Source organism: Syzygium oleosum, unplaced genomic scaffold (genome assembly GCF_021117445.2).
Source record: "Syzygium oleosum isolate NSW1041296 unplaced genomic scaffold, Sole_v2.1 Sole_v2.07, whole genome shotgun sequence".
Taxonomy (NCBI): Eukaryota; Viridiplantae; Streptophyta; class Magnoliopsida; order Myrtales; family Myrtaceae; genus Syzygium; species Syzygium oleosum.
Window position 1 is genome coordinate 8,636,092 of NW_026607491.1, and position 18,410 is coordinate 8,654,501.

At 42.3% G+C, this 18,410-nt stretch overlaps 2 protein-coding genes and 1 pseudogene across 2 annotated transcripts; all 3 read left to right on the plus strand.

Moving 5' to 3' along the window:
* The first annotated feature begins 2,048 nt into the window (after window positions 1-2,048).
* LOC115676861 (protein CENTRORADIALIS-like) lies at window positions 2,049-3,537 on the plus strand. The gene is made up of 4 exons (XM_030599878.2): window positions 2,049-2,311; window positions 2,448-2,509; window positions 2,876-2,916; window positions 3,036-3,537. The coding sequence occupies exons 1-4, from the start codon at window positions 2,108-2,110 to the stop codon at window positions 3,251-3,253; spliced, it is 525 nt and encodes a 174-aa protein (XP_030455738.1). The 5' UTR covers window positions 2,049-2,107; the 3' UTR covers window positions 3,254-3,537.
* A 5,560-nt stretch (window positions 3,538-9,097) lies between these two features.
* Window positions 9,098-13,739, plus strand: LOC115673128 (protein ADP-ribosyltransferase PARP3). Its single transcript, XM_030595215.2, is given in 18 exon segments — window positions 9,098-9,103; window positions 9,520-9,857; window positions 10,141-10,336; window positions 10,444-10,557; window positions 10,643-10,700; window positions 10,783-10,852; window positions 11,056-11,230; window positions 11,338-11,471; window positions 11,570-11,807; window positions 11,892-12,019; window positions 12,104-12,180; window positions 12,252-12,412; window positions 12,485-12,694; window positions 12,781-12,883; window positions 12,969-13,051; window positions 13,141-13,284; window positions 13,387-13,574; window positions 13,694-13,739. Coding segments are annotated over 18 exon segments (2,469 nt in total).
* Window positions 13,740-15,445: 1,706 nt separating this feature from the next.
* LOC130138626 (zinc finger A20 and AN1 domain-containing stress-associated protein 3-like) lies at window positions 15,446-16,384 on the plus strand (annotated as a pseudogene).
* Window positions 16,385-18,410: the final 2,026 nt, after the last annotated feature.

Here is an 18,410-nt window from a genome sequence, read left to right on the forward strand (position 1 = left end):
CTTTTATGTCTTCACATTATTGTAACCAAGGGAAAAAATCAGAAAATGAGATTGAGGTGGGGTTTGCCCTTGATTCGTTTAACACCGGCCACGTGTGAGACCAAAATATGGGATCGGTTTCAGAATGAGTAAGCTTCAGACCTGAAACCCGTAACGTACCCCCATTAGGGTCATTTTGCGGTTTTTGAAATTGGGAATCAGCCCGGTTAACCCTCAAACCGGCTTGAAACTGAACCAGTCAGGGCTTTTTTTTTCTTTTCTTTAATTATATATACACACACACACACAATATCCATGTGTTAAATATGAATACAATCCTTTTTGCTTAATGATAATATATCAAATATATTTCATTTCAACAAATATTTTCAGTTTAAAAAAAGAGGATGTAAGAACTTGTTTAGGATTAGGCGTAAACTGGTTTGGCTCTTGGTTCTATCCTAGAACCGGCCTAATAGGTTCTCTGTTTTGGATTTCCAGGTAAAGTCAACGGTTCACGGTATGGGAAAATTACAAAAAAGTCCTAAATTTATTGCAATTGTGCTAATTCAGTTCTAAACATTTTTTTTTGGCCAATTGAGTCATAAACCTTTTGGATTTGTGCAAATTGAGTCATCTGGCAGATTTTGGTCCGAAATCTCTAACGTGGACACCGGGCGTCTGGCCGGCGCTGACGTGGATAATTTTTAATAATATTTTAATATTTTTTGAATTCTTTTAATATTTTTTTCTTTACTTTTTTTCTTTTTTTCTTCTCTTCTTTTTTATTTTTTATTTTCCCTATGTTGGCCATCGTCGGGCCGGTGGAGGTCACCGGTAAGGGCAACCTCCGCCGGCCATTGATGAGGACGGCAAAGGAAAAAAAGAAAAAAGAGAAAAAAAAAAGAAAAGAAGAGGAAAGGAAAAAAAAGAAGAAAAAAGTTAATAAGGAAAAGAGAAGAATAGAAAAAATGGAAAAATAAAAAAATGGAAAAATATTAAAATATTAATAAAATTGTCCATGGCAGCTCTAGTCGCGCCACGTAGGACAGCTGGCATCCACGTTAATGATCTCTAGCGAAAATTGATCAGATGAACTAAATTGGCACATACGCAAAAGATTAAGAATTCAATTGGCAAAAAAAAGGTTTAAAACTAGATTGGCATAATTGCAATAGGTTTAAGACTTTGGTAATTTTAACCAACCGATCAAGGCCAGTTCTCCATTTTCGAACTGAGAACCGGGACTATCCCATGTTTTTTTTATCGGATGTCCCCAAAGAGACAAACAATCTCCATGTGAATGGGCCGATTAAGGCTAATTCGAGCCAGTTCCCAGGATATACCGACCTGGTTTCTTACCCGACTTGTGAATACAACTCTATCCAGCATAGAGATTAGGAAAGAGAAAAATTGAAGCAATTAAAATAACCAGAAGAGAAAACTGCTGGAAAGCTGAACTATTGTTTGAACTTTGCTACATGCTAGACGATCATTTAATAAAATAAAATAAAAAACCTCGAGTGGTTAGAAAATGCACCAATAAACTATATGTATCAAACATAGTCCATAACTTTTATTCATAGATTATCTGACTTTGTCTAGATAGGGATAATAGCTTTATATATCTAATGAGTTCCTACGCACTCATAAATTTAATCAATCTCCATTTTATTCCTGATCTGATGGGCACTCACAGAATGGAGTATAACTTATTAGAGAACAAATAAGAAGGCAGAGAAAGACGATTTGAGTCTCACACAAATTACTACATGGATTTCTTTACACTTGAAGTCCAAAAATGCTACTAAGAATGTGGTAATCATGGAAGAATTGAATGAGAGGTAGGGTTCAACATGACTTTTGTTGCAGAGCCAACGCATTCCTAGGTCACCTATAGCATAATGCTAGCTAGAATCTTTTATTTTTACTTTTCTAAAATTCCATACTCTCTTTCTGAACTTCTTCTTGGGCGAAGCACATACCCAACCCCACATTGTTCCTTCTCAAAACACACTATAAATACGGACAGGTTCTCCCCCAAGTTTTCATTGAAAAAGCCCCTCAAGAGAGAGATCATCGAAAAAAAGAAGAGAAAAGAAAACCCAACAACATTACAAGAAGGTTTATGGCAAAGATGTCATCAAACCCTCTTGTTGTGGGGAGAGTTATTGGAGATGTGACCGACTCTTTCTCTGCAAGTGTCGAGATGACAGTCACTTACAACTCAAACAAGCAGGTCTTCAATGGCCATGAGCTCTTCCCTTCTTGGGTCACCACCAAGCCCAAGGTTGAGGTTCATGGTGGTGATATGAGGTCCTTTTTCACTCTGGTATATAGCTTCATATATGTAACTTCATTGCACTTTGCGTATAAAGTTTTTCCTACTTTCGGGTCATATGCCTTCTGGTTCTGAGCTTCTTGATTTGATGATAATTGATGAACCAGTACTTTATCATGCCTTGCAGGTGATGACAGACCCTGATGTTCCTGGTCCTAGCGATCCGTATCTGAGAGAGCACTTGCACTGGTATTGAAAACACTTCACTTTGCTATCAAAAAAATACCTAAAAGATTTAAATTAGGAGTTACTTGTTTCTTAGGAATTTTTTTTTTCTTTTCCCTAACCCCCTGCTGGTCAACTAGTAGTCAAAGATCGCTAAGAACCCTTCTTGACATACTTTTCAGGGTTTTGAATCTGGATGACGTTGAAAGACATAATGTTAGCGAACGTTACATATAGTTGATGATAGGCTTATGAATCTTATGATGTAGAACGATTGCTGAACACATTCATGACTTGACAACGTGTTCATATATGCCCCGTCTGGGTCTCTCTTCAATTTTAGCAAAAAAGAATGCGGTTTGATTGAAGTCCTGTTTGAAACTCCGACAGGATCGTGACAGACATCCCCGGCACTACAGATGCTGCATTTGGTAAGTCCTCACCGCGTCCTCTCCTCCCGCGCGCGAGCATGCACAAGCGCGGAGATAGTAAGTTACACATTAATATATGATAAATCAATAGTTGCTTCGATTTTTCATGTGAACTACAGGGAAGGAAGTGGTGGGCTATGAAATGCCGAGGCCAAACATAGGGATCCACAGGTTTGTGTTCCTTCTCTTCAAGCAGAAGCGCAGGGAAATGGTGAGGCCTCCTTCCTCGAGAGACCGCTTCAACACCCGGAAGTTCGCCGACGAGAACGAGCTCGGCCTTCCAGTCGCTGCCGTGTTCTTCAACGCCCAGAGGGAAACGGCCGCGAGGAGGCGCTGAAACATATCGCAACCGCGATGCACCAATGATGAACCAGCTCTGGCCACAGTTGTAAGGGCATTAGATAAACGCAAGGCTTGATATATAGACGTTGTAACACTCAGAAACGAAAAGAATAATCGAACTAGGCTAGAAAGAGGTCATGGGTGTCGTCTCTTTCTTAAATGCAGTGCACTAAGCTAGCTGATGCTTGGCATAACTCTCCCCGTATGATGATATGATGTTGCTGTTACTTTTGCAGTTGTGTAATTAAAGTAAATCTTGTAATTTCAGCAGTGTTTTTATGGAAATGGCCTTTTTGCAGCTGATCTTGGCATGTGATTGGCGAGATTCTCCTCTTGCAGTAGGCTCTCACTTTTCACTGTGCTTCGCTCACCTCCCATCTCTGCTCCAGTCCACCAGGCCAGACAGCAGAAGCTAGATTTCTTACCTATTAATAGTAAAACACCCAATTTCTACGTTTTTTACCACAAAATACAAAATCATCTACGACAAATCTCCTAGTGTGTGCATTATAAATTTTTTGAGCATTTGCCAACACCACTTAATCTATAGGCTCTGATGTAAAATTCTTAATGTCTCCGACGCTGTCCGACGAATAAAGTCAGAAAACAGAAATGATATTGACCAGCTCCCACTTTCATTTCAATAAAAACGGAGATAGATTATGTAATTAAAGTCAGATCACGGTTCTTTTTGTCCTCCGGTTTAGAAGGTTGTGACCGGAGAAAACCCTTTGTTACGAAAAGTTGACCCCGAAAGTTCTAAACCTATTTGTATAGCAGCCGATTCAGTCATAAACTTTTCAATTTGATTAATTTAATCCTAAACATTCTGACCATTCATCGATATTATTCACTTCTCAGAAAGGCTAGTGGGGTTTGTCAAGACGTTTATGACTAAATTGATCTGATCAATATCCGTAAATTGGATTCAAGACAGATAGAATAATTTATCCGGATGCAACTACAATGATGTACTCCGCACATACGACCACCGATGGCGACTTCGTGGATTGATTTGGTCCACCGAGGGGGGAGGTCTCTGGGGTAGGTGGGGGGCACCCCTATGCAGCAACTCCCACAGTTCAGATAACCTCACTTCCTCAGTACGAGAGGGACAGGAAGAAGGCAAACGAAGCGGAGGGATAGCGGGCACAGCCTGCTTGCCTGGGCCTCGTCCCGCCTCTCGCCACGTGCATCCAGTCGAGCCTCGTCCGTCGTCCCCCCACCTCTTGCCACGACGACTCCATTTCGCCCAGCACCGCACGCTCCTGCTTTTCCCGAACTTCACTGTGCCACGTTCCTGCGTCCTCATGGTCTTGTCCCTCCCTCCCGCCCATGCATCTTTTGACTTGATCCTCGGTTCTTTTATTTTGAGGAAAAATTTAAGCCTCTTTTGATTTGTCCTTCGTTCCCTCGTGTAATGATACCAACCACGAAAAATGTTTGGAATCCGCTCAGATCTGTCAGAAAGCTGATTGGCGGAGGAAACCACGCGAATATGAAAAGCATATAGAACCAGTTATCAAGTGATGTAGGAACGGAATTAGTACAATCGTTTAACCGAGGATCGTGATGTGCTGAGCTCGCATGAGACCAACGTCTCCGATGTCATCATCCTCGACTCGGGTCCGCATGATAGGCCCGACCAAGGTTCGCCGGAGCTGACAACTCAAACAAGTGGGATCCATAGAGACCACTAAGAAAGGGGGCTAATTGTGGTTGGCCCTTGAACTACATAGGTGCATGGAGTGGGATTTTTCATTAATAGCCCGACAGTCGACATAACATCAAAAGTGACGTACTTGATTTGATCCATAGTTCAAAAACCACGCGAGATGAGATTGATTGGACACCCACAAAAAGGGCATGGGACCTAACCATCAATTTTTGTGGGAGAGTGCGTCGTAGGAGTCCCAAAAGTCTTCGCCACCTGCATATTGGGTTTTAAAATGTTTTATTCCTGTCATTTATTAAAGTCTTCAAGATTTTCAAATAAGTGCAATCAAGTAGTCTCAATGTATATGATATTTCCCAGTTAGAAAACCGTATTGCTTGGATTTGTCACGAAATTAATTAAGCATGATTTGGATCATAATATAGGAATAAAATGCATGGGTTTTGTCTATATACAATTGAGTGAGAAACTTGAGCATGAGAGTTCTTAAAAAGTAAATCTCGGATTTTACGCAAATAAAGAGGCAGCTCTTTCGACCAAAAAAATAAGAAAATAAAAAAGAGGCGGCTCGAATTTGATGCACAATGTGTAAAGCCCTAGCCTTGTGGTATCAGCTTTGTCATGAAAATGGCTTCACGGTTCATTTGGATGCTTACGAAAGGCAAGAGACCGAGGAAATCTCCTAGAAGTCCGGCTACCATCGCTAATGAAGAATAATTTGTTTCTTTCACCACAATCATCCCCTTAACTAGAACCAAAAATGTATTATTACTATTATTCTAGATTTTCTATATTCGTGACCGGGGACGAGCTCGAGCTTGACTATAACTAGCGTTGCATTCGAGCACACCAAATATGGGGCTCATGCTCGACGCCACGGCAGAGCATGAGCTCAGAGCTCGATCCCTCAGGATCTAGGCCCATGCTCAACAACGCGGTAGAGTGCAAGCTCTCCAAGCTCGGCCGAGATCTCAGTAACCATGGAGTCACCGAGCTCCGTAGCGGATAGGACAGGGTAGGTGCATTGAGGTTGTGGCTGCAGGCAACATGACTTGGGGCGTGGCAGATGGCAACGACGCGAGGGCATTGACGGCGCCGCGGATGAAATGGTTGAGCGGTGGGTGGTTGAGTGAGGATTCGAGTAGATTAAATTGATGAATTTGAAAGGGCGGGAGGGGCAACAAGTGCGAAGCACAGGTTTGTAAACTAGTACAATACATGACGGTGTGCTTTCCTTGCAAATGTGTTTTAGGGTACGTTTGTTTCACTAAAAATTTCATGATAAACGAAAATATTTTTCATGAAAATCATTTTCAAGGAAAATGGTTAGTTTTCATTTATTCTGTAGTTTAGGAAAAATGATTTCTTTCTCATTATAAGGGGAAGTTGTTTTCTCTTAATCTAAATTTGTTGTTTTCAGTCCGCAGAAAACATTTTTCATGGATCAATTAGCTTTGTTATCATCCAAACACCGGAAAAGTCGGAAAATAATTTTCCGGAAACAATTATCCTAATTCAGTTTTATTGACCTTATTAGCAATGGTGCACACAATCATACTTGCGTACAAGTGAAATTGATGACATCTCGTATTACCAACTAACAAAAACAATATTTTGTTTTGTCTAATCCGATGAAAAGACTCAGTCTTTTGTGGATTCTCTTGTGCATGATTGGGGTGCATCTTAGTTGTAATATGCGACTTGTCGACATTGGATATTCTCAATTGCAGAACTCGTTCAGATGTATGCTGCATGGGACAAAACAAAAAACCTTTACTCACGAAAACCACTTTCTGCAAAAGGTACTTTGAAACTAATTGTCATCAATCATCCTAAACCATAGTCTATATATTCCTCTCCAGGACCCACTTTCCATTCTACTAATTGATTGAGGTTTTTATACCTGTCATTTCATCAGAAGATGATTAACATATTCACATCTAATTATGATTCAATATGACATTTGACGCGACCGACCTACACGACACTATTACCTACGTGAGGCGAAACAAGAATTATAAAGAGAAAACTTCAACATGACATGAGATGGTGTACTCAATACGTATATCGATACGAATCAATATGTTTTCATCATATGTCAGATATGTAGCTTGACATGAATGACAAACGAGGTTATGATACGTTAACGGAAATTGCCAGTCTTAAAATTTCACTATGCCAATATTGATCTTTCCATAGAGATGGGCTCTCGTGCCATTACTTCACCATCGATGATTAGAAAGTTTCAATTAAATAAATTGATCGGGATATAAGTATCTTGGAACATAGACACCTACCAAAGGATTGAGTATATATATTATATAAGGACAAAGTCGAAGCAAGTAAGTTTATTTTCATACATAGTGGTGGCACATCATGTGTACCCCATTTACGATGTACAATGTGTTGGAGAATCTAGGACTTACAAAGATACTGTAAAGCACTCAAACATCTAATGACTCTTATTTAATTTTCTTATGTAAAGGGAGAGCCATACTTATCCTCCAACAAAATAACTAAATATCTGCATAAAAAAGGGTCAAATGTATTCCTTAATCAAAATTAACCTCTGATTCTCTTCCTTTAAAGTGATGACCACAGATACTCATGAGGAGGGAAAAAGCCATATATCCAAATCATTTTCATTAGAAATGCTAAGTATGCTGAAATTAGATTGATCAAAATTAATCCTCAGGTTAATTATTCAAACACAATGAATAAAATTATCATGTCCCTTTATAAGTCAGTTTTATAAACCAGTATTAATTAAATTGTACTTAACATTATATTCTTCGTACATAGTTTTTGAAATCTGTGTGCACAAAAACTTATGGATAAGATTTCCAGGGCAAGGAAGTAGTCCAAAAGATTCGTCACATTTTATGGAATTAACGATTTTTATATGAGCGACTTACTGTTTACACAAAAAAAATGACCAAATCTTTGTAATCGACATGATGCCGATTTGAATGAGTATAGAGCTCGGTGTTGAGTTCAATTTGGTTGTTGGTAAGTTATGAATAACGGAAACATTGGTTGATGACCATGACGATTATCAATGACTGTGATATACAACTGTCGACATATGATGGCGATTGATTGACAATTATCACTTAACAAATTTGGCTAAGTGTTGGACACTGGAAAAGAAGAGGAGGCAAAGTGAAGATATCAACTAAAATTACAAATATCAGTTGAGCCCGGTTACACTTACGTAGTCGCAAGTGTTGATGGATAAGATCGACACGCGATCATGATGCCTAAAGTTATTAAGATATTGTTGTAACTGTCATTAGAATATTATCTACTTGTGAGTGGTTACGTTTTGTAGTTTATATGAGGCAAAGTGTAACTGTTATGTTTTAAGATCCCACCATCATCACTAGAAATTCCTTATGTATTTGCAATTTATCAATATAATTCAAGTTCTCATTACTTGTATTTCTTTCCCTTTAGATTTATAGCTCTTCATCCTTGTGACGCAAATTCAATCCCTGTTCGAATCTCCACTAAACCTGTTTACTTAAAAGAAAACCAAAGATCAACCTTTGATAAAATGCATTTTATTAATTTGGGACAGATCCCGATTTCCAGTGAAACACTTATCAACTCTTTTTTGTAATTGATAATTTAAAAGTTAGCATATGCAATGGGTTGCTAAGTAAGATAAGTAAAAATCTGTAATTTGATACAGCTTAATACAGTAAATTAAAAAAAATAGCGAAAGTTTATCGCAGACATTTTTGGATGACCTCTAAATATATAATATATATTATTTATTACGCATGATGACAGAGATAAAGGGTCGAATGTATCCTCTTCATCCTCGTATTCATGCAAGGAGCGAGCAAGGTCAAAGAGGCTTAAACTACCAAATGTCGACGGCTCAAGCCGTGAAACTCAACACATGTCATGGACGTGCATGCGTTGCGGACAATTGTCACGTTAATAGCAGCACAGTGCCTCAGTGTATCGACTACGTGTCCCTTCGGGAGCTCTCTGTAATAAACCCCGCAGTCAAGACTCTCTGACGGTGCTGAGAGTACTATGAAACTGCGTGTTGGCTTCGCCTGAACAAGTTTGTGATTCTCCACGTGTGCTGAATCCGTCTGGTTTTTTGGCAAAGCTTGAAGGAAAGACCGGGAAAGGAAAGAGATAAAGGCTATGAAGGTTTGTGCACTGACCCGATTGTTTCTTGATTGTTAGGAAACTTGTTTTTGTAGTTGGTGCTCATTTCTTGCTGCAACAAGGATCATATAGGGAGGAATAGTCCTTTTGTGGCGGCTGTGTTTGATACTGTTAATCCAAGAATGGATGGGGTTATGAGCCCGTTTAGTTTAGTTCTAGATGAATGAGAAAACATCAGAAGGAAGCTAGTGTGGTTTATACTGTTTCTTAGAAACCCTTATTCACGACCAAGGATGTATTGCTTTGTTCTTGGACTCTATGCATAGAATCCCTTGTCACGCAAGAAATTGTTTAATTTAAGTTAGGGATGAGGAGGGGAATAAGCAAGAGAAAGGAAATGAATGTCACCTTATGACATGAACCGCCCCAAGTTATACATGTGAAACTGAAATCCTCAGGAGAGTTTTCTGTGTGTAATATGTTGTGAGTTGAGTTTGGCAAAGGTGCACGAGACAAGGTCTCAGGCGCACGTGCCAATGGACGATGACAAGATGATGACGAGGAAGCAGAAAGCCGATCAGCACAAGCTGCAGGAATCGGAGCAATTGCCCAAGAAACCAAAGGCCGAGAACGATAATGGGCATCCAGACCGCAAACCATCAGATAAAGTCGACACTGAATTCGAGGAATAGTGCAGAGCTACAGAGGAACATCTGTCATTCGACCAGATGCGCGAGATCCTGGAAGCAAACGGCCAAGACTCCTCTGGTACTCCGGGGGTTGTAACCTCTAAATGGTACTCGGCATTCTACATAACTTATTTTAAGATAAAGTCGCCCGTCCTAAATGTTTAGTACGACTGAACCTAGGACCACCATCACGGTTTTGTTTGTTATTTGATCGAGAGTTTGTAAGCTTCAAACATTCACTGATTTGGTGACATGTTGCTTTGGTAGACCGAAACATTGTCTATGTAGTATGTCTCTAGCTTCGGAGGAGCAATCTGGAAAACAATTCTGATGATACTTCGGTTAACCCCTTTTTGATAAATTTGAGACATCTTTGCATTGATGATGCAGCCAAGACTTGCTGTTTTACGGGCCATTGGACAAATGCCCAATTTGCGGTGGAACTATCGAATTTACTGGTACAAAGTATAAGTGTAAGGGAGCTTATAGCGAATGGGCGTCTTGCACGTTCAGCACCAAATTCCCTCCAAGGAGAGAGGAGCCTATCAAGTTGTCGGATTCTGTCCTCAATTCCCCCATCACTGATGTACCACTCCATCAAGTTTGCATAAATCATCGTTAGTTTCTCTTTATGTGTAAGAATGAGTAGTGATTTATCATTATCTTGTCTTCTCTCCTTACGTATTCTTGCAGTTGCTAAAGAAGCATCAGGATCCAAGTCGTCGACCTCGTAAAGATCCAGGCATTGCAGATAAGCCACTACGAGGGATGGTGATATCTCTATCGGGTCAGCTTTCTCGTACTCATGTATGCATCTTGACCTTTGGACTTGGAGTTAGTTTTTACTCTATACACAAGTTGGTGTAATTAGACACTCTGAACATTGGTGCAGCAATATTGGATGACGAAGATCGAGAGACACGGAGGAAAAGTCTCCAATTCTGTCATTGGTATTGATGATTTTATAATCACAAAATAGCACTGAAATTATGTAAGGAATATAGAGTCATAAGCCTTTTCCAAAATCTGTAGGCGTAACCTGTCTAGTTGTCTCTCCTGCCGAGAGGGAGCGTGGCGGCTCAGCAAATGTTGCAGAAGCAGTGTGAGTAGATGGAACTTGCTGGTTATGATTTCTACTTGATGTCAGACACTAAGAAACTATGTGGCTATAGCCAAAAATGTTACGTAGCAGCAATACTAAGTGAGACTAAAAATTTCTCTGCATTTTTCTGGTTGAGCCTACCACTTCATCTCTGTTAGGGTCATCGCGTAATGGGATAACTAGCTGAAACATTGTATGATTAGGGAAAGAGGCATACCCGTGGTGAGAGAAGCTTGGTTGCTCGACAGCATCGAGAAACAAGAGGCGCAACCTTTATCTGCTTACGATGTGATGAGTGATCTGGCTGTAGAAGGCAGGGGAATACCCTGGGACAAGCAAGATCCGAGCGAGGAGGCACTTGAATCGATTTCAGCTGAAGTATGGACTGATCGCTGTCTTTCACTTGCTATGACACTTGAAATGGTGTTATCTGGGATAATTTTGTATACACCAAGCGTGACCTGAACCTTCTTCTCCTGGTGCAGCTGAAGCTGTATGGGAAACAGGCTGTCTACAAAGACACGAAGCTACAAGAGCGAGGAGGGGAAATATTCGAGAGGGATGGAATACTGTATAACTGTGCCTTTTCTCTTTGTGATATGGGGGAAGGATTGAACAGGTATGCCAAATATTCTTCGGGCTTCGATTGTTTATCTATTTTCTTCTTTTCATTATGGCTGTCCATACTGACGAGTAATTCGTGAATATTTGGTGTAGCTATTGCGTAATGCAGCTCGTCACAGTTCCCGATGACAACTTGCATCTGTACTACAAGCGGGGAAGAGTAGGAGATAATCCGAATGCAGAGGACCGGCTCGAAGAATGGGAGAATGTGGACAATGCGGTGAAGGAGTTTGCGAGGCTGTTTGAGGAAATAACAGGGAACGAGTTTGAGCCCTGGGAAAGAGAGAAGAAGTTTCAGAAGAAATTGCTGAAATTCTGTCCTGTTGACATGGCAAGTGAAATTTCATCTCGTCTCAGAGACAATTTTATGCTTTATTGAGTCGATTTATGATAAGATGGGTTCTCCTTTGAATAGGACGACGGTGTTGACACAAGACATGGGGGCTTAGGTCTTCGGCAGCTTGGAGTTGCAGCGGTGCATTGCAAGCTGGAGCCTCTGGTAGCGAACTTCATGAAAGTCTTGTGCAGTCAGGAAATATATAGGTACTGTACACAAGTTCTAACTCTGTGATCGATAAAAATTGTGACTTGTTATTGGTGGTGTCAATGACATTGCTCTGATTATAGGTATGCTCTAATGGAGATGGGCTTGGATTCCCCTGATCTACCGGTGGGGATGCTGTCAAGGATTCACTTGCAAAGATGTAAGAATCCGAATCTTTTCTCTCATTATTCTTAAGAAGCAGCGGGGCCAATAATGAGATGTGCTGACCAGGTGAGGAGGTGCTACTAGAGTCTGTAGAGAAAGTAAAATCCATGAAGGAGATGGGTCAAAAGGCTGAGGCTGTGTGGTCAGATTATAGCCAGAGATGGTTCAATTTGATGCACTCAACGAGGCCTTTTATTTTCCGAGATTATCAAGAAATTGCCGATCATGTAAGGGCTTTCTGTTCCTCAAAAAGCTATTCTACGGGTTACAGGGGCTGAGAATTTGTGTTGCTCCTGCAGGCTGCAGCCGTATTTGAGACTGTCCGTGACATAACAGATGCCTCACACTTTATAGGCGATATGACAGGGGCTACAGTTGACGACCCTCTTTCGGACCGATACAATAAGCTGAACTGCAAAGTCTTGCCACTTGAAAAAGAGTCTGATGACTACAAGATGATAGTGAATTACGTGGAGAATACTTATGAGCCTCTCAAAGTTGGGGAAATAGTGAGTTCATAATTTGCCTTTGATGTGTAAATGTACAGTCTTCATTTTTCGGCGGTTCTAATCCTCTGGCTATTGGTTCTTTTCAGAGCTACGGGGTGTCGGTGGAGAACATATTTGCTGTCGAATCAACTGCAGCACCTTCTTATGATGAAATAAAAGAGTTGCCCAATAAGGTTCTCTTGTGGTGTGGTGAGGTTCTCAACAGAACTATGAAATCACTACTAGCAGAACTTCATCTGTTTATGTAAACTCTGATCAAGCTTCGTTTCCACAGGCACTCGCAGCTCGAATTTGATGAGGCATCTGCACAAGGGTTTTTTGCCCGCTGTTTGCTCTCTGCCAGTTCCTGGTTACATGGTGAGTCGCACCGTTTCTTGATTATTTTCACATATTTGTTCCCTGTATCATTTGGCGGTTTTCTGTATCCTTGTATTTAACCCCTTCAGTTTGGAAAGGCGATTGTGTGTTCTCATGCGGCCGCAGAAGCAGCAAGGTACGGTTTTACCGCTGTTGACAGGCCGGAGGGCTTCTTGGTATTGGCAATTGCTTCTCTGGGAGATCAAGTTCTGGAGGTTAAAAATCCGCCCGAGGTACATGAAGTCGAAGTGCTAAATTTGAGAAAATTCTAATGCCAATCATTCATGCCAATATTAAGCACTGATTCAACACTGATTTGTCATAAAATCCTACAGGATACGAAATCCTTGGAGGAAAAGAAGGTATGAGTAAAGGGACTGGGGAGAAAGAAAACAGACGAATCGGAGCATTTCATTTGGAAGGACAACATCAAAGTGCCGTGTGGTCGCTTGATCCCCTCGGAGCACAAGGACAGCGCCCTGGAGTACAACGAGTACGCCGTGTTCGATCCAAAACAGGTAAAGCTAGATCTTTACTTGTATACCGATTTCTCTCCCTGTATTCGACCCGGGTTTTAGGCACATCGAGATGGGCTGATAGTAAAATTTTCCGGTTACCGTGGGTGTTTGCGCTGCAAACGAGCATAAGGTTCGTGGTGGGAGTGAAGTATGAGGAACAAAGGAGTTGAGATGGACGCAGAGGAGTGAGAGAGGACAATAAGGAATGCAATGACAAGCAAAAGTGATGGGCGCGTTTGGTACATAGTTGTCGCCCTTTTTGCTGGTTTATTTTATATGTGCTTTGGTGTCCTGCGGCAGGAAAATGGGGGTGGTGATGGCTTTTGTCTGTATAGAATCACCCAGCTACCTCACAACTTTATGACCAAACGTATCATGTTGTGGAACTGATTAGCTTAGGCTTATAATATCATATGGTTGGTATATGATGATGCCTTTCTGTTGTGGTGAAGGTTTTAATGTCTGTGATTGGACTCTGCTCTCCGTGTAAGAAACCGTGCATGTATAATAAACTTCTGAAACTTGCACCGGCATCGTGTTGCTAGGCAAGGCACACCCTAGATGGTGAGTCCAGTACCGGTGGCGACGATGATCCGCCGCCGAGATCTGTCTTCATAAGAATCGAATTAAAACAAGAAAGAACTATTTCGTGCCTAAAATTGGTGCTTGTCGAATTGGTTTCGGTCAATTTTTAGACATTAGGTAGAAACTGACTGTTCATAAGGGGCATATTTGCAAGTGAAGAATACAAATTGTCCTAGGATGGAATGAAGGTCATTTGTTGAAGATTACCTATTTTCCCGGTTGAATCTTTTGCTTGTGGAGGGATTTCTTATACTGATGGCGTGCTGTGCTATATGAGACTTTTTTAAAAAAAAACACAAGCGGAGATTTAAGTGAGACGTGATTTTGTGTTCACGGTAAATACAGACTGCTTACATTAATGGCTAATCTTACGCTAATTGCCCTTGGATATCAATGCACAGGCGAATCACAGATGAAGATGAAATGTCGTAATTGATTGGGAGTGCATTTTGGGGGTTACATAAGGTTATCGTGTTTAAATCAACAATGTCCTAGATATATCTGTAATTATCCGTAATCGCAAGACGTTACACTAAACATCAACTATTTCGATGGTCGTATCAACTTCACTATCTCGACGTTTACATCGGCGGCTCCACTAACTCAAAGGCGGCCCCCCGGCGGAGGCTGTGAACGGCTTCCGCTCCTCCTACGCCTCTAATAGGTTTTTTTCTTTTTTTTTGGGGCCGGCCGATCCGTTGGTTTTGGCTGCCGCCGTGGTGCTCGGGACCATTTGCTCGGCGTGAACGCCTATACGTAGTAGTCAACAGAGAGCATCCGGCGAGAAAACACACGCGGTTGGAGTACGACGTGCAGAAGCGCTGATGCGACGTCGTTCTTCGGAACGACGCGGTCACGTACGTCGGCGGGGGGAAGGGGGAAGAGGGAGAAACGGTCCAGATTGGCGTGTGACGACGACGACGACTTGGCGTGGCTTCGACGGCTTCCTCCGTTTAATCAAAAAATTCCGACGTTGATTGCTCACCAATCAACCCCACCACCACCACCACCACTTCCCCCATATTTAACGCCCCCATCACCCCCCAAAAATAAATAAATAAATTCAGTAAAGAAAAAGAGAGAGAGAGAGAAAGCAATTGTGGAAGAGTTCGCGACGAAGACGAAGAAGGAGAAGGCGTCTGGAATCTTCGTCTTCACGCGAACGCGGGACGCGCTCACGCCATCGCTGACCTTCCTTCCTTGCAGGTTCTCCCTCCCTTTCCTCCCTGCGCGGCGTATTTATCTCGCTTTTCCTCGCCCTTGCCGATCGCGTTGTTTGATTTCTCTCCGGGACGCGAAACCACACGGACCCCCGTCGTCGTCGGTGCGGATCGAGAAGGGGATTTCCTTCGTTTTCCTCTCCCTTTGACTCTCTCTCTCTCTCTCTCTTGTTGTTTCCCCTGGTTCGGATCGGCGGCAGATCGCGAGATCGGAGATGGCGGAAGAGCACCGACTCCAGGCCCAGCAGCTCTGCGCCAACAACTGCGGCTTCTTCGGGAGCCCCACCACCCAGAACCTCTGCTCCAAGTGCTACCGCGACCTCCAGCTCAAGGAGCGCCGTTCCTCCAGCGCCAAGCTCGCCCTCGACCAGACCTCCGCCCCCGCCCCGGCCCTGGCCCCGGCCTCCGCCTCCGCCTCCGCCTCCGCCCCCGCCCCCGCCTCCGCCGCGTCGATCTCGGCGGCTCCGGCCGCGGCCCCTCGCCGCCGGCCGCGGACGGGCGCGAGGCGGCTCCGGCGGCGGGGCCGAGCAGGTGCGCGGCGTGCAGGCGGCGCGTGGGGCTCACGGGGTTCGGGTGCCGGTGCGGCGTGACGTTCTGCGGGTCCCACAGATACCCGGAGCAGCACGGGTGCGACTTCGACTTCAAGGCGATGGGGAGGGAGCAGATCTCGAAGGCCAACCCGGTCGTCGTCGCCGAGAAGCTCGAGAAGATATGAAGGAGGAGCCGTTCGATTCCGTGCACGGCTTTCCCCGGTGCTTGCGTATTACTTCGTGGCGGATCGGCTGTCGCCGCCGGCGGTCGGCGGAGTCGCGAGACGCCGGTGGTTGTTGTTGGGGGGGGTGGGGTGGCGCCGGGTTTATTGACATTTGTGAATTGACGACGACGTGCCAAGCTGTCTTTGTTGTTGAGTTCCCATAAAACGAATTGAAATTAGCATTTGATTATTTTTCTTTTAATCTTCTTTTTAAGCATAATGAACCTAAAAATTAATATGATTTTCATATTTTTAATTGCTCAATGGAGTATCGGTGCCGCAAAAGAAAGAAAGTTTAGAATTTCTTGTCATGGACAATCGGGTTTCGGTGATGAAAAAAAAAAAAAAACCGAGGTCTTTCCGTCGCGATTAGAATAATTTGTGACTTTTTATGGTATTTTTCCTAATTTAAAAGGCGAGATTGTTTTCACCCCGTAGATTAGATTCACTCAATTTTCATTGCATGCAGAAAATCACCTTGGATGATCACGTATGTTTCTTTTAATTAGATGTTCCTATTATCGACTTTCCTCAAAATGTTAAACTTATTGCTATTTGGAAATAATAACTAGCTTGACTTGGTCTTTGCTCTTATATCAACTTGTGATGACTTTGCCTTTTGATTTGTCTTTAAAAAGAAAAAATAAAAAGTCTTTTTCTTCGTTAGGTCAAAAGCCACCGGAAATCCTAAATTATGTTAATCGTGACTCATTTATCCTAAATTTATTTTTCCGCGACACCGAAACTCCGAAATATATACATGTGTGACGTGTTTACCCTCCATAAAAAATTTGTCAATGAAAACTGTAAAAATGCCTACATAGACGGCAAAATGCAAACGGTCACGTGCTTAAGTAAAATAAAAACGAAGTTATTTTGACTGAAAAATCATCTAACGGAATCTTGACGAATGGTAAATGTGTCATATAGGTATAAATTTGAGAAAAAATTTAGGGTAAATTTATCACGATAAACATGGTCTAGGGTTTATGATGTCACAAAAATAAGTTCAAGGCATAATTTGGGGTCTTTTGTGGCTTTTCCCTAGTGTATTTAGGAATACACTATAAGGAATGATGAAGAAAAGATTTGCGCATTGACGCGCCTTAATGATTTTGGGTAGAAATTTCACGGCTAATATTAAATTTCGTCGATATGAAATGAGTGATACTTAATGGTATGGATTTATTTTTAAACTAAGGGTTGGGCATGACTAGGACTGACGTAGACGCAATTCTAATTGATAATGATTAATAATATATTTGTCTTTGTTGTCGTTGTTTTCTTCATCAATGAAGAAAATAAATTGACTTATGTCGCACGAGCAATAAGGTTTTGTAATCAAGTTATTCCGTCATATAACAACACGTTAATCTTCGAAGTGACGTGGATTATCGTACATGTTTTTTTTATGGGAAAATAATTATTATTATTTAATACGATACATGTTCGATAGTTCATTTTTATAAAAATTGGAAGCCCACCTTCACCGTGGCATTGGCACTTGCCCTCCAAATGGGCCAATTGCTAAGGAAATCAATGGCAGCCCCAATTGATCGTCCAGTCACGCCTAATTGGTGTGCAGTTTGGCCCAATCTTGTAGAGCAGTTTCTATGGCTTCTCGTATTTCTCCGAATTTTGACCACTAGCCCGGCCCATTTGTGTAGCGGCCCGGGCCCAGGCACGACCAGCTTCGTGCGGGCCCTGCCCTTTTTTATTATTGGGCCTGGTCAGGCCCGCTCGTGCTAGGCCGGGCTCGACCATGCCCACGGCATGGGCTACCACGTGCCTCGGGTTGTGTGGGACCACACGGTACATTCCAATAGTTGTCGCAAGGTCGGCTCGAGTGGTTAGGAACCAGACTGAAAATCACCAGTTCCAATATTATGGAACTGAACCGGCTCCCCTGGGAGCCGTCTAGAACTCGACGGTTTTGTAGTTGGGCTGACCTTATGACAAGTACTTGATTAAGGCAATAATTGTAAGAGAAGGAGGTTTTGAAATATTCAAGTTAGGATTCTAAACAGTCAAACCTATTACCTGAATGAGCCCCTTCTATTATGTAGACAGTTCTTTTAGTGGGTCGTCGAGTCTCAGTTGACGAGGTACGACTCTTATTAACAATGGTCAATATGCATGGATTGATGCCCACCATTAAGGACACCTTACTCCCCAATAACGCGTAATGCTCTACAATGATCAAACCGATCCGAGCAACCAGTGCATGCAAGGTTTGTTAACATATGCAGTACGCTAAAATAGCCAAATCGCTCCGAGGACTG

What these genes read in the sequence shown, in the direction of transcription:
- LOC115676861 (XM_030599878.2), top strand. Translation starts at nt 2,108, where the DNA reads ATGGCAAAGATGTCATCAAACCCTCTTGTTGTGGGGAGAGTTATTGGA. An exon ending in TGAGGTCCTTTTTCACTCTG is followed by an intron (nt 2,312 to 2,447) that starts GTATATAGCTTC and finishes CATGCCTTGCAG; the next exon opens with GTGATGACAGACCCTGATGT. An exon ending in CACTACAGATGCTGCATTTG is followed by an intron (nt 2,917 to 3,035) that starts GTAAGTCCTCAC and finishes TGTGAACTACAG; the next exon opens with GGAAGGAAGTGGTGGGCTAT.